The 24,816-nt window shown below is 41.5% G+C and overlaps 2 protein-coding genes and 1 long non-coding RNA gene across 7 annotated transcripts in view; 1 reads left to right on the forward strand and 2 right to left on the reverse strand.

The window, feature by feature from the left end:
* Window positions 1-1,120, reverse strand: part of tpcn2 (two pore segment channel 2) — a 66,231-nt gene extending 65,111 nt beyond the window's left edge. For 2 of the 4 annotated variants that reach the window (XR_011346953.1, XM_069904615.1), the window contains exon 1: window positions 767-1,120. Coding sequence is in view for 3 of the 4 variants with exons in the window: in XM_069904615.1 (XP_069760716.1) it covers window positions 767-908 (142 nt within the window). In the remaining variant the exon portion in view is untranslated. The remainder of the gene's footprint in view (window positions 1-766) is intronic. The other 2 variants (XM_069904605.1, XM_069904597.1) reach the window with 1 other exon arrangement.
* On the forward strand, window positions 762-24,483 carry LOC138746476 (uncharacterized). The gene is made up of 3 exons (XR_011346983.1): window positions 762-1,245; window positions 14,683-14,793; window positions 24,373-24,483. It is a non-coding gene; the product is annotated as an uncharacterized lncRNA (long non-coding RNA).
* LOC138746442 (glutamine-dependent NAD(+) synthetase) overlaps window positions 4,801-24,816 on the reverse strand; it is a 47,125-nt gene continuing 27,109 nt past the window's right edge. The window contains exons 13-21 of one of the 2 annotated variants that reach the window (XM_069904622.1): window positions 18,169-18,271; window positions 16,893-17,061; window positions 15,542-15,677; window positions 13,240-13,346; window positions 12,210-12,341; window positions 12,002-12,071; window positions 10,321-10,449; window positions 9,477-9,653; window positions 4,801-7,292 (exon numbers count right to left, since the gene is read on the reverse strand). In XM_069904622.1, the coding sequence (XP_069760723.1) occupies window positions 7,209-7,292; window positions 9,477-9,653; window positions 10,321-10,449; window positions 12,002-12,071; window positions 12,210-12,341; window positions 13,240-13,346; window positions 15,542-15,677; window positions 16,893-17,061; window positions 18,169-18,271 (1,107 nt within the window). In that variant the 3' untranslated portion in view covers window positions 4,801-7,208. The remainder of the gene's footprint in view (window positions 7,293-9,476; window positions 9,654-10,320; window positions 10,450-12,001; window positions 12,072-12,209; window positions 12,342-13,239; window positions 13,347-15,541; window positions 15,678-16,892; window positions 17,062-18,168; window positions 18,272-24,816) is intronic. The other variant, XM_069904631.1, reaches the window with a different exon arrangement.

Consider the following 24,816-nt stretch of genomic DNA (forward strand, 5'->3'; position numbering starts at 1 on the left):
CTCCACGCCAGCCCCCCTTCCTAACCCCCCCTCCACGCCAGCCCCCCTTCCTAACCCCCCCTCCACGCCAGCCCCCCTTCCTAACCCCCCCTCCACGCCAGCCCCCCTTCCTACCCCCCTCCACGCCAGCCCCCCTTCCTAACCCCCCCTCCACGCCAGCCCCCCTTCCCAACCCCCCCTCCACGCCAGCCCCCCTTCCCAACCCCCCCTCCACGCCAGCTCCCCTTCCCAACCCCCCCTCCACGCCAGCCCCCCTTCCCAACCCCCCCTCCACGCCAGCCCCCCTTCCCAACCCCCCCTCCACGCCAGCCCCCCTTCCCAACCCCCCCTCCACGCCAGCCCCCCTTCCCAACCTCCCCTCCACGCCAGCCCCCCTTCCTAACCCCCCCTCCACGCCAGCCCCCCTTCCTAACCCCCCTCCACGCCAGCCCCCCTTCCTAAACCCCCCTCCACGCCAGCCCCCCTTCCTAAACCCCCCTCCAGCCAGCCCCCCTTCCTAACCCCCCCTCCACGCCAGCCCCCCTTCCTAACCCCCCCTCCACGCCAGCTCCCCTTCCTAACCCCCCCTCCACGCCAGCCCCCCTTCCTAACCCCCCCTCCAAGCCAGCTCCCCTTCCTAACACCCCCTCCACGCCAGCCCCCCTTCCTAACCCCCCTCCACGCCAGCCCCCCTTCCTAACCCCCCCCCACCCGCCGCCTCCCCCTGCCCGCCAGTGTCGTACACGCCCCCACCCCCGCTCCGAGTCCCCTCCGCCCAGAGCCGCACCGATGTGCTCGTTGTTACTGCCGCTACTGTTCCGCGGTCCCGAGCTCTCCGAGCGGGGCCTCTGCTCGTCGCCACCGTCGTTGTAGCAGGACCAGCAGCTGCTGGTGCTGCTGCCAGCGGGGAGAAGCGGATCGTTCTCCATGAGCGCTGGTGGGAAAGAGAAGCAGGAAACTCCGCACCCCGTGGTCGAACAGGTTGACGCCACAAATATATCCCTTCAAAAGTATTCTTCCCGCGACGAATATTTGTTTCTCTCTCAGGCCGGGAGCTGCTGCCAGTCGAAACTCAAACCCACAACTTGCCCGAGATTCCGCATTTTAACTAGCGGGTGAGTCCAGGCCGCTAGTGCGCATGCGAAATCGTCTGTGGTGCTTCTGGGAAATGGAGTCCGGCCGCTCGCCTACGAATCCCGCAGACTTCGGACACCAAATCCCAGGGTGCAGCGCCAGGAGCCCAAGCGAGTTGTCTCCTGGTTGCAGGTAAGAGCCATCTCTTCTGAAGTGGCGAGAAACAAAATGCACATATTTCATTGATTGAAGCAAAACACGAGCAGGTCAAACAATGTGCTTAATATAGCCTTGACGGGCCCAGAGGACCCCAAAACCCAGCAGCAACAGAAATTCACCAAGACAAATAGTTACTTAAACAAAAGTTGTTTTTAATTTTCTTGGAACATGAAAAACAGGATCAAACTTTAACTAGTTACTATTAGCTTAACCATGTGTATGTAATAAGTATGGAAAAGTTCTTTGATTCACAGTCCAATCTCACTTCTCACTCCTCCGAGTTCACTGGTATCAGGCAATTCTTACACTGTGCACACAATTTAACCTGTATGAATTTTCACCAAGCTCTGGTGCTTAAAGGTAATTGGTTACCACTCTGGTTGGTTTCAGAGAGAGATTTGTTGCTCGTTGGACACACAAAAACTGATTCCCTCCGATCAGCCACTTCAGAAGGAACTTCCTGAAGCAACTTGCCCCATCAGGGTTTTCCAAATGATAACCTCTTCATCTGCAGGTCACCACAGAGTTCCTTTTGTTTCTCTTATTTCAGGTGAAACACTCTAGCCAGCCACTTCCTCTTGTAAGGAACACAGGGTTTTCAACAGGCTGAACTCACCACTCACAACCCGTATTCAAAATGGGATTTCAACAAGCTGCCAGCTTGCCATGACTGCAGAAACCAGTTCTCTCTATCTCTATCTCTCTGAGAGAAAGACTGTTTGGTCTCTTTTCTCTCTCTCTGCTTGCCAAACCACATGACCAGACAGATTGCAGCACTGGACCCAAACTTCTGAGCCCATTCATTTGCTGCTTTCAAAACAATAATCCATTACTCCACAGAATGTCCAATTAACACCTATTTGTGACATCTCCTGAGTTTGGGTTCTTCTATTTGCACCTCCTTATGAAAACCTTCAGCAAAGCAGTTTTTATTGTCTTTACAAAAGCATTGGGCCTAGAGTGTCTTGTTTGAGCAAAGCTCTTGCATTTTAAATGAGATCTATTTTCTGAAGTGTTTGTGTTTGTTTATGACTGACACTAAACCCCCCACAATCTATCTCCTTCAAAAACATATAAAATATTATATAATCCGTCACATAGCAAAAATAAAGTTTCCTAACCAACATTTCAGTCTTGAGCCCTTCATCGAGGTTTTTTTATATTGCATTTATTGTGCTCTCTCATTTTTGGAAGAGCTTTATCTTTCAATAAAAGTCAAGCTTATTGTCATCTGATTGCTCAAGTGTAACCCGAAGAAACAGCGTTCTCCAATCCTCGGTGCAAAACATGCAGACACACAATTTGAATAATCACTGCCTTACTTTTCATGCACTACTTTTTAAAAATTATTTATAGCAATGCTGTAAGATAGTTAGAATATGAATGTTTGCATGATGATGCTGCCACAAAAACTCTAAATTTCATGATTTATTCATGACAGTAAATTCGGATTCTGAACTCATACAAACAATACATACGAGGGACAAATATTTCATCTTTACAAATTAATATTGTTTTACGTATACGAGTGTCTCGGATGGTTAGTGTGAGAATTTCCTTTGGTTGTTCAGCATGCTCACAGCCCGTGGGATGAAGCTGTTCCTAAGCTTGGTGCATGAAGAACGCCAGCTCCCTTTACCACATTACCATTCAGTCTGGATTCCAATGTGGAGAAGCAAGAGACTGCAGAACCCAAGAGCAAAAATTTTCTGGGGGAAACCCGACAGCTGGAGCTCCAGATCCCAAGTGTTTGTGATGGAAAGGATGTCATCGTTATTTTCAAGACAAAGGATCTGAATTAGGCCATGTGGCCTATTGAGTTCATCCCGCCATTTCCTCATGGCTGATTTACAATCCTTTTTAACCCCATTCTCCTGCCTTCTCCCCGTGAATGCCTTCCGAATCATGAACCTATTCCTCCAGGCAAGTCAAATCATTCCACCGGTAAATTCAATTACACAAATAAGTAGTCTGTGGAGTTGTGTTACAAGTCAAATAGTGCACATCATTAAGAGAAGTAGTAAAAATCAGTGTGCAGGGTGTGTTAAACTAAAAAGAAAGTGCCTAGGGACAGATCTCCAGTCCAAAACACACCCATCTTGTTACCTGACTCCTCAAGAATTGCTAAGTATCTGCATCATGGTTGACTGGACAATATTTCTTGCCCCCAGAACCAATAATAAATGCAGATTGGGTGGGCAGGGATTTGTATTACACTGTGGGAAGCTTGAGAAGACCACCCCCTATAAGTTGTTGCGACTGAGTTGTCATGCTGCTTATTAGCCATCTTACACCATCTGTTATGAGTCATATAATCCTGGAATTTGGAGCAATAAACAAACTTATGAGGAACTCAGTAGATCAAGCAACTTTTAGGGAGGGAAGGGGATGCATTGTTGATGCTTCAGGCAAGACCAAGTGTGTAAAGGGGCAATAGCCAATATAAAGAAGGAGGGTGGGAGAGTGATGCAGGAGGTCGTGACAAGTGGATCCAGGTGAGGAGGGGTTGACGGCCAGATAGGACCAGGTGGGAGAGAGCAAAGGTACTCAACAGGCTGGAAGGTGGAGACAACGGGCTCGAGATTATGCAATCTAATAACAAAGTAAGATCATTAGTGGAACTGCATTAGGGAGAGATGATAGGCAAAGGGGAAGAGCTGTGGAAGGGGAAGGGGCAGACACAGTGTTTACACTCTCAGGCCAGATGCAGGGTCTCAACCTGAAATGTTAAACATCCCTTTGCCTGCCCCAGCACCTCATTTATTGCCATTTTACTTAATGGTATTCTAATAGTTGCAGCCATCTCAAGCCAATTAAACACACAAGACTGGAGCTTTGGTCAGCAGGTCATCTGCATTGAGATAGAATCAAAATACGATAGTGCCTATTGAACCTTACGTCGCTGTAATGTAGGAAATTATTCATGCAATTTACAATTCTCATGCAGCAATGCTCCCACAAACGTAATACATAAGCAATATGGTTTTGAATTGTCTTATTTGGTGATAAGTATTGTCCGGGACACTGGAATAATTCCCTACAGGAGAAACTGCTGGAGGCAGATTGTTTTTTTTTGGTTCCAGATTCCAGCATCTGCAGTTTCTCCTGTGTCTCTAGCACAATTTCCTTTAACCCTTTAGATTCTGGCCATTTTTAACCTTTCATATTACATACTCCAAACTGGGTCCATGAATAATCTACAGTGCCAACACCAGAATGAACCACCTGGTGGTTGGTATAAAACCAATCCTGGAAAACAGGGACACGGAGTATGTGCACTTGTTGGTAGCTCCTGAAAACAGGGACACGGAGTCCAAAGGGTTAAAATAACTTCACTGACTTGAAAGCGAGAGGGATGTGGCCTCATATTCAGCACTACTGCACCCTGTAAGCTGCTGCGATTTTCTAATGCAGACAGCAACACGCCCATCAGAGCTGACTTGGACAAAGTGGCCTGTTTTTGTGCAGACCTCCAGAGGAAAAAGTTAGTGTAAGTGGTGTAAGGAGAAAGTCTGACTCACAAACGTACCACACCCATGATTTTAATAGCTTTAAAAAAAAAATGCACTGATTCACGTTTATGGTTACCATTAATTAATTCAAACACGCCATTACTACAAGATTTATAATGGCATTAATATTTAAAATTTACTTTCTTCTTGATTTTGTAGACTTTAAATTTAAAATTAAACTTTAAATTTAAATTAGACATACAAACAACACAGTTACAGGCCATTTCAGCCCACGAGTAATGCCACCCAATTTACATCCAGTGAACCTACCCCCCCCCACCCCCACCATACATTTTGTTTGATTTTTTTGTTCTTAAGAGCGGAGGAAAAACAAACAGCCAATGAGTTGGAGAAGGGAGTAAAAACACAATGATGGAGAAACTCAGCAAGTCAAACAGTATACTTTATGTAGCAAAGACAGAGATGTATAATCAATGTTTCGGGCTTGAGCTCTTCAAGGTATGAGCAAAATGTGTGCCAGAACATAATAACAGCAGGAGGAGAAAGGAGATAGGCACACCAGCAGGGGGAGGAGGGTGGAGAGCTGGAGGAAAGAAGACAAAGGGGAAAGGGGAGGGAGGGAGAGTGAGGAGTAGGCTGGCAGAAACTGATGTTAATGCCATCTGGTGTTGGAGGGTGACTTGGTGGAAAATTAAGTGTTGCTCCTCTAATTTACAGGTAGTCTTGGTGTGACTGCTTTTTGAATGAGTTTTAAAGAGTTTTATTGTGTTAATTTAAATTAAATGCAAGAGCAGCAGATTCAGAAACGGCTACTCCTAGTCATCTAGTTATTTTGATAGAAAAGGAATTTTGATGGCACAGAGGTTTTCTGGACTAAAAAAAAACACCATTTTTCTTGCAGTGTAACTTGTTGTAAATTGCCAGGCTTAATGTTGTTTGGCCCGTGACTCCTTATATTTTTCTGTACGTCGTCCACAACCAAAAACATTTGGCCACCTCTGATCTAGAACAACTAGGAAAGTGGAAAATAAATGGCAGATGGAATATAACTTAAATGAGCACAAAGTGATGTATTTTGGAAAGTTCGTTCAAGTTACACAGTGAATGCAGGTTCCTGGGGAGTGTTGTAGAGCAGCACATAGACCAGGTATGGGAATCCTTTTTTTAAACTCACATTCCATCTTAAGTATTCCCTGTGCCATAAGTGCTATGATTGGTAAGCGATTGCTTAAGGTGGTAAGTGAGTGGGAAGAGAAGGTTGAGAACTACTGCTCTAGATCTAATTGTTGCTAAAATATTTTGCTTGAGAAAAATTGTCATGGCCCATTTCCTTTGGAGTTATGAAACTGTGCATGCAACAAGTCATTTAGGTACAATTAAAACAGTGGTTTTCAAACTTTTTCTTTCCACTCACATACCATGTTAAGCAATTCCTTACTAATCACAGAGCACTTACGGCACAGGGAATACTTAAGATCAAATAAGTTTTAAAAGAGGTTGCTCACCCATTGTTTCTTGAAAGTGACAATACGGGTAGACAAAGTAGTGAAGAATGCAGGAAACTGCCATGAATATTGGTCAGGATTTGAGGACAAGATTTGGGAATGCCATTTTACAGCTGTGCAAGAGAGCAGACAGACCAAATTTTGGGTACGGTGTTCAATTCTGATTGCCGTCCTGCAGAAAGAAAGAATGCAATTAGGTATAACATGCAGAAAAAAAATTCACAAGGAAGTTGCCAGGACTGTGAGGCTTGAGCTATACGGAGACACTGAAATGGCTAGGTCAGTTTCCCCTGGAGAAAAGGAGCAGAGTGTGACCATAAACTGTCTTTTCAAAAAATCATGAGGAGTTCAGGTAATGTGTCTTGGCAATTTTTCACCAACCCCCAGAGTCAGTTAGTGTAAAACTGGAGAGCACAGATTGACAATGAACAGGGAAAAAAAATTAAAGGGGAGCTGATGGGAATATTTTTTACAGAGTGATGGTACAAGGAAAAAGCTGCCAGAGGACGCATAGAGGCTGATACCTCTCTCTCTCTCTCTCTCTCTTCTCTCTCTCTCTCTTTGGCTTGGCTTCACGGACGAAGATTTATGGAGGGGTAATGTCCACGTCAGCTGCAGGCTCGTTTGTGGCTGACAAGCTGACAAGTCCGAATACCACTGCAGCATTAAAAAGATATTTGGATAGAATGATAGACAGCACAGGTTTGAAGGGAATTGGGCTATGTGCAGACAAATGGGACTAGCAAAGGAAGAGACCTTGATTGGGGTTGTCAAGGTGCGTGAAAGGGTCTTCTGTATAATTGCTGTATAACTCTAGTTCCACGTGCACATTGGTATTGCTAAAAATGAAGGAACACAGTATCATTACACAATAAGGGAACTATTTGAATCAGAACCTAATGTGTATTGAAGGCTTGCTGTTTGATTCGTTGAATCCATCCATCCAAGGAACCTGTGCTTAAGTCTGAGGTAATCCCAATCCGCTGAGCTCATTGGAAACATCATCATCATAATTCCCTCGAGTTCTCTCCAGTTTTGTAACCTTAAGGAGTAAAAATTGAAATAACATTAGAAATGGCAATTAATATATAATCCATTTCAGTTGCTACTTCTACAAATGTTTTGGTTCCAAAGAATCTTAAACATGTCGAGTGACAAACCATATCTTCTCCACAGTACAAAGCAAGGTGGAGGCATTTTCCTCAAAGAATATTGATCAGTAGGCCAGATGTAGATGTTGAATTATGTAGATAATTTGTGTTTTAATTGCCAACTTGCCAATACTTCTTTCCATGTAGTGTACTGCATGCATCAGGTGGTTTCTGTCCACTGGAGAAACCAAATGCAGATTTGATTACCATTTTGCACAACACAAGAAACTTGGAGCAGGTCATCAGGCCCCTTAATATACCAGTAGTCATGGCTGATCAATACTGACCACTTTTTTGAGTACATCTACAGGGAACGCTGCTGTTGGAAAACAGCAATCATCAAAGACCCTCACCACCCAGCACACGCACTCCCTGCTACTATCAGGAAAGAGGTATAATTGCCACAAGGCTCCCCACTGTCAGGTTCAGGAACAGCTGCTACCCCTCCACCATCAGAATCCTCAGCAACATTCTCAGAGACTCATTTAAGGATCCTTTATTAATTTTAATTTTGTTGTCTCTGTATTGTACAGTCAGTTGTTTACATTCATTATCTGTTTACAGTTCTCTACTTACATGTTTTACGCTGTGTACAGTTTATTTTTTGCACTACCAATTAGTGGTAATACTGCTGCGCCCACAAGAAAAAGGAATCTCAGGGTTGTATGTCATGTATGTACACTGACAATAAATCTGAAATCTCTCAGTTCCTCTACCTTTCAAATATTTATCTGACTACACCATAAATAATAATCCCTCCTCCACTCTAAACAGAGATCCACTTACCTTCTGAGAGAAGATATTCCCACTCACCTCAGTTTTCAATGATTGACTCTTATTTTGTTGCTTGTTTGTGACTTCCACACCTCCATTCAGTATGTAATGCTGACTCGAAATTCCCAGTGCATCCCATTCACACTCTAACCTGGCCTCAAGTGATGTGCAACACCAGCTTGAAGAAAACCTTTCTTCCATCCAGGTATTTTAAATTATTATTTTTTTTAAATAGATATTTTAAAATTTAGAGATACGGAACAGTAATAGGCCCTTCCGGCACATGTCCCTGTGCCACCCGAGTATACCCAGTGACCAATTAACCTACTGACCACGCAAATCTTGGATTATAGGAGGAAACCAGAGCACCCGGTTGAAACCCATGCAGCTACACGGAGAATGTATAAATTCCTTACAGACAGCACCAGCTTTGAACCCAGGTTGCTGGTGCTATACTAGCAGTGTGTCATCTGCAACGCTAACTGTGCCACTCTGCAGCTTTTTGCAGCTTTCAGGAATAGTTTGAAATTCATTTATTTCTGTTTGTGTTGGAATTGGCTATCTCAAATGCGCCCCTTACGCTCTGACCTGACAAAGAATCTTGGTCCTGAGAACACTGACTACTTCCTCTCAAAGATGCTACCTAATCTGCTGAGTAGTTTTTGCATTCCATTTTTATATCATGATTTCTAGCTAATGATCTGTTCTGCATGTCACAATTCCAGCATTTGTACTTTACTCTTTCAAATTATCTTCACACTCTAGCTAGGACTGAGAACAATTGGAGCACCTCTACAACCTTGGTCTAATCCCCATCACAGGACATTCTCTCTGTTCTCACAATACATCTTTCCCTCTCCGCTTGCTTTCTCACTTCTGATGAGGAGTCACCTGCCTGACATTTTCTTTGGGGATTTTTTTCTGCATATCAAAAAAGAAAACTACAACTAGCTATGCTCAACATTAGCTGCCTACAAAACAGGAAACGTTTGAAATGCTTATCAGGTAAGGCAGCTGCTGTGGAGTCAAAAATCAGTCAGTGATCTGAAACACAGTTTCTCTGACTTGAGAATTTCTGCCATTTTTGTTTTTAATTTAGTTTCTCCAGCATCTGCGGCATTTTGCTTTTGTCTGCCTAGCAAGAGGAGCATCACTCTGAAAGTTACATCACTGTAACAAGTTGCCAGAAGAATTCTCAGCCCCAAAACCCTCCTCTCAGTTACATTACATTCCACAGGCAAACATTAATTAACTTGACCATTCAAGTGCACTCTCAGGCCAACTTCATTCAAAAGCATTACCTGGTTATCTATACACTTGAACTGCCAAGACCAGGTAGTGTTGTACAGAAATGGTCGGAGATCAAACCGATTGTCATCAGGACTATAATCTTCCGCATGGTATGCAGGAGTCAGCGTAGTCATTTTGTGGCGATTAATAGAATAGGTGCGGAAGAAATGCTTTACTTTCTCAGCCACCTTGAAACAAATGTATATAGCAAGTTAACTTCACAACACTATAACTTAACTTTTTCTCAAGTTCTAGTTTGATCAGGATAATTCATTTTAAATTATGATTTAGTACAATTTTCAATAGTCTAAAATATTAAGGGATATGGACTAAAGGATATGAAACATAAGATGTAATAATTCAAATAATTTAATGGCAGATCAGGATATTCAATCCATTGATCCTATTTCCATTCCTACACTTAGCTCAGTAATGTGATAATTGACTACAACTGAGGAAATTGGTTTGCATCAAGTCCTATGCTAACTTAAGTACTTGGGTCTACAATCAACTTTTCTGCACTAAGTAATGGAGAAGGTTAAAGCAACATAATTATCAATCTACACATCCCAATTTAAATTTGAACATCTTATGGAAAATTAACAAAGCAAATTCTATTTAACTTTGCCATTTTAACAATCTTCGAACTAAATCTTGAGCTTAATCCACAATTTGGTTGCCAATATCTTCATGCAACATTCATTTCTAAGGAGATGATTTCAGACAATACTAAAAATACAACATGAAAGATTTTATGGTGTTTTATTTTCCTCTCAATTTATAAATCATAATGTTTTCCATGTTCTCACTTGGTACTTGAATGGTTTGCAAAGTTAGTATGATTATTAGGCTCACCTGCCGAGGAGTGCAGATAGTTTTCCACATCTGGATTAATTTGCAGAACATGCTATAAGGACCGCACTTCACTATCTTCCTCAGCTTCCCATACACTGACAATTCTGCATATGTCATTCCCATATCGGCCTGTGTAGAAATGACTGCTACATTGGAGTATTTGCATTATATTGAAATGTCCATCTAGTCTGCGAGACAGTGAGACATCTGCTATTTAGAATAACAACAAAACACATTGCAACTAATGCATGTCTTATTATGGTAGGAATGACATCCCTGAATGATGTATTTCATCATCTGTACAGTTGAAATCAAAGACACTTGCAAATTTCTACAGGTGTACTGTGGAGAGCATTCTGGCTGGCCTGACCGCCACGCCCTTTTCTCACTGCTACCATCAGGAACGAGATGTAGGTGCCTGAAGACGAACACCCAATGTTACAAAACCAGCTTCTTCCCGTCTGCCATCAGATTTCTGAATGGTTAATGAACACACTACCTCACTTTTTTTTTGTATTAGTTATTAGGTTTTTTTTTAATTACTTTTGATTTGCAGTTAAAAATAATCACATTAAACTTCATGGCCCAATGATTAACCTCAAGTCTGAGAGCAGTACAGCAAATTGTGAAAGCTTTTAAAAAGACCTATGGGGAACTTGAGTTGTTAAGTAAAGATGTAATTAAAAGCAAGAAAACTATAACTGAACCTTTATAAAACACAGCTCCCACTAATGTTGCTCGACCCTGATGAGATCCTCCAACAGATTGCTTTTTCACACCAGATTCTATGTGTCTATCGCTTAGGCTCCAGCTAATATGCTGAGCCCAGCTGTGGGCAGGTGTTCTTCAATTAGGTTGCAGAAGAGATTTACCAGAATGATAAGAGAATATTGCAAGATTATCTAAGTTATTCTTTTTTAAGATGGAGAAAGTTACAAGGAGATCTAATGTTCTCAAAATATGGGTTGTGATTTAATAAAAAAAATTTAAATACGTTCCAGTTCAGTGATAAAACTATACTTCAGTGATGACTTGTGAAAAATCAAGGATGCTCAACCTGAATTGGCAATGGAAACCAGTTGAATGCCAGCCATCAAAGGGAGCTGCAAAAGCATGATGTATAAATCTAAATATGTCTGTTTTCCAAGCAAATCAATTTAGAGCACTCTAGAAATGTCCAAGGTTCTGTAGGGGTAACATTTGATGCTGAATGTCATGACCACATTGAATTTAACCTTTATGGTCATATAAAGTCAAAACATTTTTTTTTAATTGAACTTGCACCAGGGACACCTCAATCAGTTACAGTGCTGTCCATCAATGTACATTCAGAATATGAATTACCTTGAAGTTTTTTGGGGTATTTTGTTTCAACCATGCAGTCAGTAACTGAGAACTGTATTTTAATTCCCAGGCAATGCCAGGACTCCTGCTAGAATTGCAATATTTTAAGTATTAAAAGCAATATTTTTTGGGCCACTGGCAAAGAGTAGTTGTTATGGAACTTAAAACAGCTGGTCTCCTCCTCAGATGCATCATTCATGTCATGTGTATTTCCACTACAATTTAGTTTATTTGACCCTAACATTTCCATCTAATGCAACTTTTGCATTGATAAAGTGAGCTTAAAGCAAATTGCATGACATTAGAAGTTACTATCCACTCAACAAGAAACACATACCTCATCCGTCTGTGCAATTTGCCCTTCTGCCAGTGGCTCCAGCTCTGCAGTGGGAGGAGCAGACAGAATGCTGTAACAAAACACCATGCCACCTTAATTCTCACAAGGACTACAGTATATCCCACTTCTCCACCTTAAACCCAAAACAAGCTGAACCTACATATAGAATACAACTTTTTTTTTTAAAAATATCAAAATGCTGCATTACCTTCGGAGAGCTGTGAGCTGGAAGTTTTCTATGCAGTACTGGATAAAGTTCCGGAGATCAGTTTTACTGATGCCACCAATTGGATTGATATCCGCACTGGAACAATCATACTTGGTCAGGTATCCTCTGAGGCTGAAACAGATCAGTGTGGTAAACGATGTCAACCAGTCTCCATCATAAAGATTACTTCAACTGTTCAAAGCTGGCAACTTTAATCCCTCTAAATGTGAATAAGTAAAGTTGGGATATTGCAGTACAAGACCATACTTGCAGTACTGCAGGCAGCTTTGGTCATCCATCTTCAGAATGATGGCATTAAGAGATTCACCAGGATGTTACTGGGATTTGAGGGATCGAATTATAGACAGGCTAGGCCTTTATTTCCTGGAGCGTAGGGAGCTGAGTGAAATATGAAATAATAAAGGGTAATGGATAAAATTAATGCTCAGTCATTCTTTTAACTCAGTTGCTTTCAAAAACCTCTCAAGCTTTTTGTCCAAACATCTCACAAGTCAAATTTTTTTGATTGCTGTCCTGCATTTTATTTCAATAGAAATCCAATTTGTGGCTCAATTAATCACACCATGGTCAGATTTGTAATATTCCATACCGATTTTGTCAGTGAGGAATTAACTGACCTCCCACGTTTGACTTACTGGCTGCATGCCTCAAAAAAAAAAGTCTGACACAACTTATTAGTGATCAGTTTCAACAATTAGAGATTCTAGCCAAATGTAGAACTTCAAATTGGGCTGAAAAAAAAAAACACCTCTCAACTATACAAAAGGAACTCAGAAGGAGAAGTAGAAGATACAGTAGTGGAAACATTCAACATGTCTGGCAGCCATTGAAGTGAGAGAGAGAAAATTAACATCTACGGTGAACACACTCTCTTGATTTCTGTCTTCATAGCTTGTGTCTGGCTTGGTCATCATTTCTCCTTCCACAGCTGTTTCTGTGTATTGATTTTGTTTGTCCCTCCCCAGAGGATGTCTCATCCATTGAGAATTTCCACCTGTTTAAATCTCACCTTTCATCCACATTGGCGGATCCCAGAACTAACAATCCTCCAGGCTTCCCAAAAGTCCATAAAGTCAATTGAGCAAAGAGATAAGCAAGAACCATTCGGATTCTAGCCTTTAACAGACAAGAAGATCAGAAGAAAAAAAAATTCCACCATTTTAGTATCTTAAGAGATAAAATTTATTTTAAAAAAAATTTTAAATGTAGACATGCAGTACATTAACAGACCTTTTCGACCTATGAGCCCATGCCACCCGATTACACCTTATTGAACTACATCCCTGGAATGTTTATTTGAATGGTGGGTGGAAACCAGAGCACCCAGACGACGCACGCACGCACGGAAAATATACAAACTCCTTACAGACAGTGCCCGATTCGAACCGCAATCACTTGACCTTTAACAACATAGCGCTGATAACTACCCAAACTGTGCTGCCATTTTTCTTACCACATATTAAATCTTAGCAGCAAATTTCAGTTAGAAGAACTCCATTAATTGTAATGGGTATCTCTTCTTAAAGAATGGGACTGATGTCCATGTTGCAACAACAAACTTCCAACACATTAATCAAGCAACAGGTATTTTTTCCTGTCAAGTCAGAAGTTGCACGTTTAATAAAAACTCTTCTGTCAGTTTGGTACACAGAAAATATCATTTATTGTTTCAGTAAGAGATGAGCAGATGTGTTTTGGCAGATTGAGAATGGACACAGACATATATCTAAAAAAGGAAGTTATGAAGTAAACTACATTAAAACCAGGCATAGGGAGGAAGAGGTTTGGTGAACCAATATTGCAATCATGCATTGATTGAAATCTTTCATTGCTTCTGCACAAACAAAATAAATACACATTATCAAGTCGGCTCATGCTGAAGCCAAATGGTTTTAAAAAAGTTAATTTGGATGTCCTCCGCTGCATAAATTATCATCACCTATCAAAACTATTGAGATAACAACACACTCCAGGATAGGTTGCTGAAGATATGGTCTGGTACGGGACCACCTATACCCCTAAGCGCAAAGCCCTTCAAAAAGCGGTGGACATCTCTCAGGACAACACAGGCAAAGCTCTCCCCACCATTGACAACACCTATAGGGAATGCTGCCATCAGAGAGGAGCAGCAATCATCAAGGATCCACACCATCCAGCACACGCTCTGTTCTCACTGCTGCCAACAGGAAAGAGGTATTGGTTCTACAAGACTCGCACCACCAGGTTAGGAATAGCTGCTACCCGTCCACCATCAGACTCCTCAACAACAAACTCAACCAGGGACTCATTTAAGGATTCTTACTTGTGCACTTTATTGATTTTTTTTATTCTCTCTGTATTGCAGTTTGTTTACATTTATTTATCTTTTTATATTTCTTTGTTTACATGTATGCATTGTGTACAGTTTCGTTTTTGCATGACCAATAAGTGGTAAATTCTGCCTCGCCTGCAGGAAAAAGAATCTCAGGGTTGTATGTGATGTCATCTATATTCTCTGACAATAAATCTGGAATCTGAAGGCAACAGATTGAAGAACCAAATAAACATTACAGCCTGCCACCAGGTAACGAATAGAATCTATCTTTTCAGATATCCAAAAGTTAAATTTGTAAATAAGTTGGAAAATACACAAAAAAAATCACTCAATATGGTAAACAGACCTCTGCAGAGTGAAATTTGAAAGTCAGCAAACACTGTGATTGTAGTAAAAACACAGTTCATAGGAATGATCGTTTGTACAAACATCAGGCTTTTGAATTTAATAATACTATGGGAACTCATTTAGGCATTCGTAATCCAGGGACAGTCTGTACTAAGTATTCATTAACTTGGGAAAGATGCTGTAGAGCGGATGTTGAGCTGTTCATTCCAGCTGTGTACAATGGACTGTAAACAAGTCATTGGTGCAAAGTTACTGCACAAATCCCAACCACGCTCGCAGGAGCATGATTTCCGCTGACGTTGGGTATATTGGGATCAGTGTGTGAGTATATTTTTTTTTAAATTTAGACATACAGCCCTTTCAGTCCATGAGTCCGTGCTTCCTAATTGATCAATGACCCCTGTACATTTTGAACGGTGGGAGGAAACTGGAGCACCCAGAGGAAACCCACGCAGACACAGGGAGAGCGTATAAAATTCTTACAGTCAGCGCTGGATTTGAACTTCGGTCGCTGGTGTTATATAATACGCCACAGGGTTCGCTCATTTCCATAAATTATAACCATAAACCGCAAGGTATTATGTTCATCTTCATCTATCATGTACACCATGCGACTGACATCGATAAAGAATCAATTCGTCATTTGTACCTGTAAATTTTGCAGAGCTAAATTCTCCCTGTTACATCCACCATGTGCTGCAAACTGTGGAGATTTGCCAGTTACCAAGTTGAAAATCATAATCACCGCCTGCACTGCAGAATCAATATTCAAGTTTATGTGATGACTGAAAAAAAAGAGAGATGGCAAAAGGTTCCATTATTGTCACGTTATGCTACATTTAGAATGTAACGTACATGAAATTCTTTAACTTTAGCTACTGTAAGGAAGACAGAATCACCACTTTGTCCCGCGCCCCTCACAGCAATGAGGCCCGAACAAACTTGTGACCCCTGGTTTACAAGATCAATGCTCTAACCACTGAGCTATTGCAGCTGCAATGTAAATGTACATCACTAATTTACAGCAGAGAAAGCTTCTCATTTTAACATTAAATGTTTATCTTCTCCACTGATAAGAGCCCAATTACATAGGCTATGGATTCTTTTCACATTTTATATTTCCTCTCAGATCGGTTATTCAGCCCATTGAGTCTGTGCCACCTCAAAGAAATGCAATCAATTCCATTCCCGCAAGCTTCCAGGCCAACTCTCTCAGGTTCTCGTTAGCTTCCTTCAATTCTCCTGCCAAGGGCAATTTCATGGCTAAACAAGCCAACAGCCAGGAAGTCTTTGGGATGTGGGAGGAAACCCAGAACACATGTTCACAGGGAGAACATGCAAATGCCATAAAGTCAGAACAGAGGTCAGAAACGAATGGCGTGGACTTGTAGGGCCGAGATGGCCTGTTTCCATGCCATAAACTGTTCTATGGTATCTGGGTAACTGAAGCTGCAATACAGCTGCTCCAACTGCAGTGCTGTGAAAATGTGTGCGACAAGTCCCATTTGTACACTGCAAAGCTGGTCCTAACTACAAGGGACAGACTGCTAAAGTTAATAAAGCAATAAACATAATGAAATTGGAGAAAGTAGCAAAAAGAATGAACACAAAGGGAGGTCCACAGAAGAGTGATCTTTTAAGCAAACAGATGACAAAAAGAGCGTGGTATTAAATTAAAAGGTCTGGAGGAGATGCAAATGGAAACAGGAACTGGGAAACGTGAATTCTGAACTGGACTGCAAACTTCAAGCAACAATATTGCTTTTGAAATGAAAACAGTGACTGACAAAAAAAAAATTAAGGACAAGAAAATATTTGAAAGGTTTTAAGATGAAAATGGCACCAATGCATTGTCTTCAAAGTGGATTGGAATGGAAAGTTCTTGAAGGTGAACTCAACGACAATAGAGGTAAACAGCTCATTTGTTTGAAATTACTGGACAAGATTCAGAACCTGGGACAGATGAATGAACCAATTAAGAGCTCCAATTCATGCCTCACCTGCCTATTTGATCTGCTAGCTCTTTGGCCCGGTTGCAGGTCTCTCGAGATGAGTTTTCACTGGCCATGTAGCAAGTGGTAAAGATGCGTCGACAGAATTCCCGTGGGTTTTTGGGGGTGTAATTCATGTTATTCACAATCCTCCGGGCATCTTCCAGCACCTGCTGATCTAAACAGATATCAGACATAGAACATTTCATCGCACTACTTGACCTTCAGCCTGCAATGTTGAGCCGGCCTATGTATATAAACCTACTCAAAGATCTAAACCTTCCCCATTTCACATCCATAACCCTCTTCTTCATACATCCAAGAGACTTTTAAATGTTGCCATTATAGCAGCTTCCGCCACCACTCCTGGCAATGCATTCCAGGCACCCTCCATTCTCTGTGTAAAAACAAACGTAACCTTGAATTTCTCTAATATCTCCTCCCCTCTCTTTGAACAGATATCCTCTGGTATTTGCTATGGAAAATAGTGTTAACTGTCTGCCCTATCACATCTCTATTAAGGCACATCCCATCCTTCTTCGCTCCAAAGAGAAAAGCTCTAGGTCTGTTAATCTTGTCTTAAAAGACAAGCCCTTATCCAGGCTTATTATGGAAACTTTTGGAGCTAACTCACAAGTAATAATGTGTCAATCATCAATGGGTAGTGTTTATTTTTTTATTTTTAGACTATGCAGCATAATCGAAGGTCCCCATGAAATCCGTGCCGCCGAATTACACCCAATTAACCTACCAACCCCGTACGTTTTGGAGGGGAGGAGGAATCTGGAGCACCCAGGGCAGCAAAGGCTTGTAGGGTGGAAGGGCCTGAAGATCTAAAAAAATGTTTAAATTAAATTGAAAACAGAAGGAATCGGAGCAGGAGTAGCCATATGGCTCATCAGGCTTGCTCCACCATTTAACAAGGTCATGGCTGATCTGGTCAGGGACTCAGATTCACCGACCAGCCTTTTCTCCATCACCCTTAATTCCCCTCTGCCACCACTACCAAGTTCATGGTTTTTTTTAAATGAAAAACTAGTACAAAATAAGTCAGGAAACCTACCGTTCCATAAACCTCAGTTGCTACTATTGTGGATGAGTACTAGCAGACAATGTTTTGGAAGAGAAGAAGATCAGATCAGATGGAAAGTTACCTCGAGGAACAGGATTAGCTGCAATACTGTTGAACGATGGAGCAAAATCGACACACTGTCTGGCCATCCTTGACAAGAGGTGGAGGATGCGGGGGGCAAATGAGAGGAAATGGATCCTGACGGATACTTACTTCCATTAGTTGCAGCAGTGCAGACTTGACAACACATGGAATAAACAATGCAGGCTGTTGCTGAGCTATCAATGCCTCCACTGAGGGGGAGAAAAAAGCCAGCCTGTAGATACAGAGAATGAAGAATGAAAAGACAAGAAGGGCAAGGAAACTGCTAAACAGACGAAAGACAAAACCTTCCAGCACGTTCATCGGTACAAAGATTTTTTTAAATTTTTTTTTAAAAAAGGTGTCATTTCAAAGTTACGTAAATCATTAAGGTTATGAAAAGATTCAACTGCTACAAAGCATGATCAGATTGTAAAATGTCCTCATTGCCATGAAGCCCAAGGTCAGAGCACACCAAGAGCTCATCTGGCAAAACCAGAATAAAAGGGTGAGACTTGGCAAGATTGGCATCTAATCAGGGGGTGGTGGTGCTCATTAGCTGATGGGTGAATACAGCTGTGGCAAAACCCACCTCCCATTTCTGTCAATTCAACACAGCAGGGAAAACCCACAGATTAATTCCAACATCTCTTTGCTACTGTGTTCGATTTACATTTATCCTCAGAAGATCTGAAGATGATCTGAGTGATGTACAGCAAAGGCGAGGCGCTGGGGGGGGGGGGTGGGGAGCAGGGGGAGGAGGTGGGATGGGATGGGGTGGGCGGGGGGGTGTTCCTGATGACATGTGGCAAATAATATACACACAATAGACTCCCAAAGCTACATTCCCTCAGCTCAGCTGAAGAACCATTTGGCCAGTAGCCCACTTCAGCTCTTCAGCCATTCTATCCTGTGGTCAAGGAGACAACACCAATTCAATCCCAACATAGAACCCCAGCCAGCCAAACAATGCTGCAAAGTCCAGGCACTGACCACAAATGTCAATACTGTAATACCCTTTGATCTTAAGGCCTGAAGGAGTTCAAGTTTATTATCATCAGCGTTTCTCTGGACCACTGTGCAGACACATAATAATCTCATATAAAGATAGAACATCAAATAAATATATACAAATATTTTGGGATGATTTACTCAGTTGCAGGGTACTGTTCACCAATCTCACAAACTGTGGGAAGAAGCTATTTCCCAGCCCCGATTTTCATGCTCCCTTACCTCCTCCTTGATGGGAGTGGGTCAAAGATACTGCATACTAGATGGAAAGAGTCCTTAATCATTTTTCAATCCTATTTAAGCAATGTTCCCTGTGAATGTTGATTGGGGAAGGGGAGACCCAAGTGATTCTCTTGGCCATATTGATGATCCTCTATATTGACTTCCGATCCGACGGTTTGCAGCTACCATACTATACAATGATGCAGTCGGACAGGACACTCTCAATTGTTCTCCTACAAAATGTTGTCAAGATGGGTCTTTGAGAAGACAAAACCATATGGCTCAGTTGTAGATATCCCATTCTAGACATGGGACCCAGGACAAACAGACTTCCTGCACCAAACTGAGAACTGTGATGTAGTTAGAAGTCTATTGACAGGTTGGGTGTGTGAACAGAGGAGACATTCTCCACTGCCATTTACAACAACAGCTGCGGAAGGCCAAAAAAACTATGTTATGTAAAGTGCTCCAATCAATTGGGCACATGGAGTGAGATGGACATCCATGTCCCGTTGTTCATTGGCTAACAAATCCATCCTCTTTCTGACTGTTAAATCTATTTATCACAATTTTGATCATTAACAGAAAGGTATAAAGATGTGAAAACAGAATCAGTGATCAGGAGGAACATTCTAAAAATTCTGGTTGACCTGCTTATCATTTCCAGACCATTCTGTCCTCGTTTCAAGTACCTGCAGTTGTCTGCTTTTCTCAATCGATACGGCTTGATACCAGAAACTCACATTTGGGAATGACAAGGTACTGTGAACCATGCTCTACACAAGGAGGCGCTGTGGCACCAAACACCAATGTCCCATCCCATTACACCACTGAATCATATCACATCAGCTCAAGTTGATGCTATTGATCTGAGCTGCAAAATATGTCAGGACTCCTGGTGGAGTTCAGATAATGTTGAGCCACTCCTAAAAATAGCGAGGTAATCATCCAAAACCTAAAGAGAGAGGCTCAGTGGTAAGAGGAAATGTGGGGTCACACAAGAGATTGGAATCTACAACAAAAAAAAAACAATCTGCTGGAGGAACTCAGCAGGTCTAGCTGCGTCAGTGGGAGAAAAGGAATAGTCAACATTTCAGGCTGGAATCCTTCATCAAGAGGCAACATCTCACACCTTGTGAATGGTTTAAGCAGAAAAGTTAAAAAATTGAATTGGAATCAATGCCGCCCCAGGCTCCACACACTCACTTCCCAAGGATAAGGGGGAACCATTAGCCACGAGTATACAGTATCTGAGCAATATGCCAATATATGCACATTTAAATTTAAAATTTAAGAGGGAGAAGGGGCCAGATTCTCACTATTCCCGCAACAATTATGAAATTACAAGATTATGAGGGTTATCTATAGGATTTGTCATCATGGCTATCACTAGAGGCTGAGGATGATGGATTATGAGAGGCATCGATAGGGTGGACAGCCAGTACCTTTCGCCCAGGGTGACAGTAGCAATACCAGAGGATGTCTGTACAAGGGTGAGGGTAGAAAAGTTTATGGGAGACATAAGGGGTGTTTTTTTTTAAACTACACAAAGAGGGTGCCTGGAATGCATTGCCAGGGGTGGTGTTGGAAGCTGGTGCAATGGGGACATTTAAAAGACTCTTAGACAGGCATATGGATGAAAGAAAAACAGAAGATTATGCATGTGCGATAGGGAAGCTTTAGATTGTTGCATTGCTTTACAGAGGTCAGCATAACATCTGCAGACTTTTGTGTTTAACTTCTGTTGCTCCATCTTTGTCAAACATGTAGATATTATAGAGTGTGTATTCTGTCTATAGCCCAAGCTACCCCTAAACATTTATAGTGAAATAATCTCTGGCAGGAACTAAAGAAGTTCATCTCCCTCTTCCTTGCACAACAGATAACAGCCAGAGTGGGGGGGGCATGGCAAAATGGCGTAGAGATCAGATGTGTAATCCCTGCCCTCTCTGGTCAGACTTTTAAGTGCGTGTTTTTTAACCCTTTATTTTTAATTTTAAAACTTTAACTTTCAGTTTGATATTTTGGTGAGCCATTATGGCTGCTAATACAAAAAAACTAAGTCTCAGTTACAAAAGAAAATACAATTTCAAAGAGCAGAAGAATTGGGGCCTAAACAACCTGGAACAGCCTTGATCCCCAAGCTTCAACGATCGCCGGTGGGGACAAAAGCTAAGGGAAGTTACTTACCAGTCTCAAGATGGCGCTAGTTCGATCCGTTCTGCGGAGGAAGGAGTGCGCTCCTGAGAGGTCAGGCACGAGCCTGGAGACTTGTTACAGCGAACATCCCCGTTGGAAGAGACGGAAGCGCAGAGGAAGAGGATTCTGATGGCAGACACACAGTCTGCAGCGATTATGGGCTTGGGTGGCACTGTTAATTACGGAGAACTCCGTAATTTTATGAAAAAATGGTCTGCGGGGGAGCGGCAGCAATGACCCCCTAACGAAGTCGGGGGGATGTCGTTGAGTGTCCAAACTCGCAGTAAAACAACCAGAATGCTGCCTTTTGAAGAACAACAAGAGGATTTACTGCACAGGAAATGGAAGAAGAGCTGGTAGAGAGTGAGTTACAATTTATGAAACAGGATCCTACATTTCAAACTGCATCTCAGCTTGTTTATATGATGTTTGAAGGTATTGCTTCTTATTTGGATGTTATTACTGGTCAATTGAACCAGGTGGTTCAAATGAATACTGATATAATTTCAGACCTAACTGTGGTTAAGGCAGAAATTAAAGAAAATCTGGAAAACTTCAAAAAAATTTGAAGGTTCTTTTTCTGAATGTAAACAACAGGTACAATCCAATACAGAAACAATAGTAAAGGGGAAAAATCAATTAAAGATTTAGGAGCCGGGGAAAAAGAGTTTTAAAAAATTGACTATTTGGAAAATCAAAGCAGAAGAAACTATGTGAAAATTGTGGGTTTGCCAGAAGATATAGGTCAAGATCCTGTCACATTTTTTAAAAATTGGATTCCCCAGATGTTGGGGAAAGAGTACAGATTGCTGAAACAAGCCATGAAAGATCTCAACAATGAAGACGCTGTTTACATCCGGTACCGCACGGATGGCAGTCTCTTCAATCTGAGGCACCTGCAAGCTCACACCAAGACACAAGAGAAACTTGTCCGTGAACTACTCTTTGGAGACGATGCCGCTTTAGTTACCCATTCAGAGCCAGCTCTTCAGCGCTTGACGTCCTGTTTTGCGGAAACTGCCAAAATGTTTGGGCTGGAAGTCAGCCTGAAGAAAACTGAGGTCCTCCAACAGCCAGCTCCCCACCATGACTACCAGCCCCACTACATCTCCATCGGGCACACAAAACTCAAAACGGTCAACCAGTTTACCTATCTCGACTGCACCATTTCATCGGATGCAAGGATCAACAACGAGATAGACAACAGACTCGCCAAGGCAAATAGCGCCTTTGGAAGACTACACAAGAGTCTGGAAAAACTACCAACTGAAAAACCTCACAAAGATTAGCGTATACAGAGCCGTTGTCATACCGACACTCCTGTTTGGCTCCGAATCATGGGTCCTCCACCGGCATCACCTACGGCTCCTAGAACGCTTCCACCAGCGTTGTCTCCGCTCCATCCTCAACATTCATTGGAGCGACTTCATCCCTAACATCGAAGTACTCGAGATGGCAGAGGCCGACAGCATCGAATCCACGCTGCTGAAGATCCAACTGCGCTGGGTAGGTCACATCTCCAGAATGGAGGACAATCGCCTTCCCAAGATCGTGTTATATGGCGAGCTCTCCACTGGCCACCGTGACAGAGGTGCACCAAAGAAGAGGTACAAGGACTGCCTAAAGAAATCTCTTGGTGCCGGCCACATTGACCACCGCCAGTGGGCTGATATCGCCTCAAACCGTGCATCTTGGCGCCTCACAGTTCGGCGGGCAGCAACCTCCTTTGAAGAAGACCGCAGAGCCCACCTCATTGACAAAAGACAAAGGAGGAAAAACCCAACACCCAATCCCAACCAACCAATTTTCCCTTGCAACCGCTGCAACCGTGTCTGCCTGTCCCGCATCGGACTTGTCAGCCACAAACAAGCCTGCAGCTGACGTGGACATTACCCCTCCATAAATCTTCGTCCGCGAAGCCAAGCCAAAGAAAGAAACTGGTGTATTTAACAAATCCACCTCATTCACTTTTACACTTGAAGGAATGTTTAACACAATATGGATCTTTGTCTGGATATAAAGTTAACTGGGAAAAAAGTGAAATTTTACTGATAGGTGAAGGAGATTATTCAGTTTATAAGAATATTACTAATTTGAAGTGGACTGATCGAATTAAATATTTGCGTATAAATGTGGATGTTGATTATCAATCTTTATATAAATTAAATTATGTACTGTTAATGAAAAAGATCAAATCTGATTTGATTAAGTGCAAGGATCTTCCTATAAATTTAATTGGAAGAATAAATAAAATCAACATGAATATCTTTCCACGTCTACAATATTTGTTTCAGTCAATTCCGTGTTTACTTAATAAGAATTATTTTCGAGTTTTAAATAAAATGGTTAGGGAATTTTTATGGAAGGGTAAATTTCCAAGAGTAGCTTTGAATAAGCTAACCTGGAAATATGCATATGGGGGATTACGCTTACCACATTTTCAAAATTATTATGAGGCAGCTCAATTTAAATTTATTAGTTCATTAATGGATTTGGATCGGCCCCCTAGTTGGGCTAAAATTGAGATGGTGAATATTTTTGAATTTGAAATACATCAATTTTTGTTTCGGTGGAATTTAAATTTATTACAACAATATAATGTGCCTATACTAAAGCATTTAATGAAGTTATGGATGAAGAAAAATAGAACGATAGGTTCTACGGGTAAATTATTAACTTTAACTGTTATATAATAACCAATTTATTCCTTTTTCAATGTTTATTACATTGTTTTAAAGAAGGTCAATTGTTATCCTTTAATCAAATGAGGGAAGATTTTGGTATTAATGAGAATACTTTATTCGTTTATTATCAACTTCGATCCCTAGTAAAACAAATATTTGGTAGAGATATGATTTTACATAAATTGACTAAATTTGAATCTTTTCTTGTGATTGCACCAAGGGATATATTTCATTGATATACAAATATTACAGAAAAGTATGGAAAAAAAGGGATGGCTTTTCATCTAAGATGAAATGGAAAAAGGATATTAACTTTTTCTGAGGATGACGATCGTGCTACTAGATTGATAAATGTTCGTTATGCAATGGTTAATTACAATTTTTTACATCAATTGTATTTAACATCTGAAAAGTTAAAAAAATATATGGTTTTAGTGAATCAGATTCTTGTTTTAGATGTGGTAATTTAATTGGAACTTTTTTTCATGCTGTTTGGTAATGTGTTCATATATAATCTCATATATAATCTTTTTGGAAAGCAATTCAATTGTTTTTGGAACATTTGCATAAGATCAAAATACCTCTGGACCCGACAATATTTTTGTTGGGTGAGTTGAATCCTTTGAAAGATTTGGGATTAGACAAATTTCAGATTGCTTTTGTA

The sequence above is a fragment of the Narcine bancroftii genome, chromosome 1, assembly GCF_036971445.1.
Source record: "Narcine bancroftii isolate sNarBan1 chromosome 1, sNarBan1.hap1, whole genome shotgun sequence".
Classification (NCBI taxonomy): Eukaryota; Metazoa; Chordata; class Chondrichthyes; order Torpediniformes; family Narcinidae; genus Narcine; species Narcine bancroftii.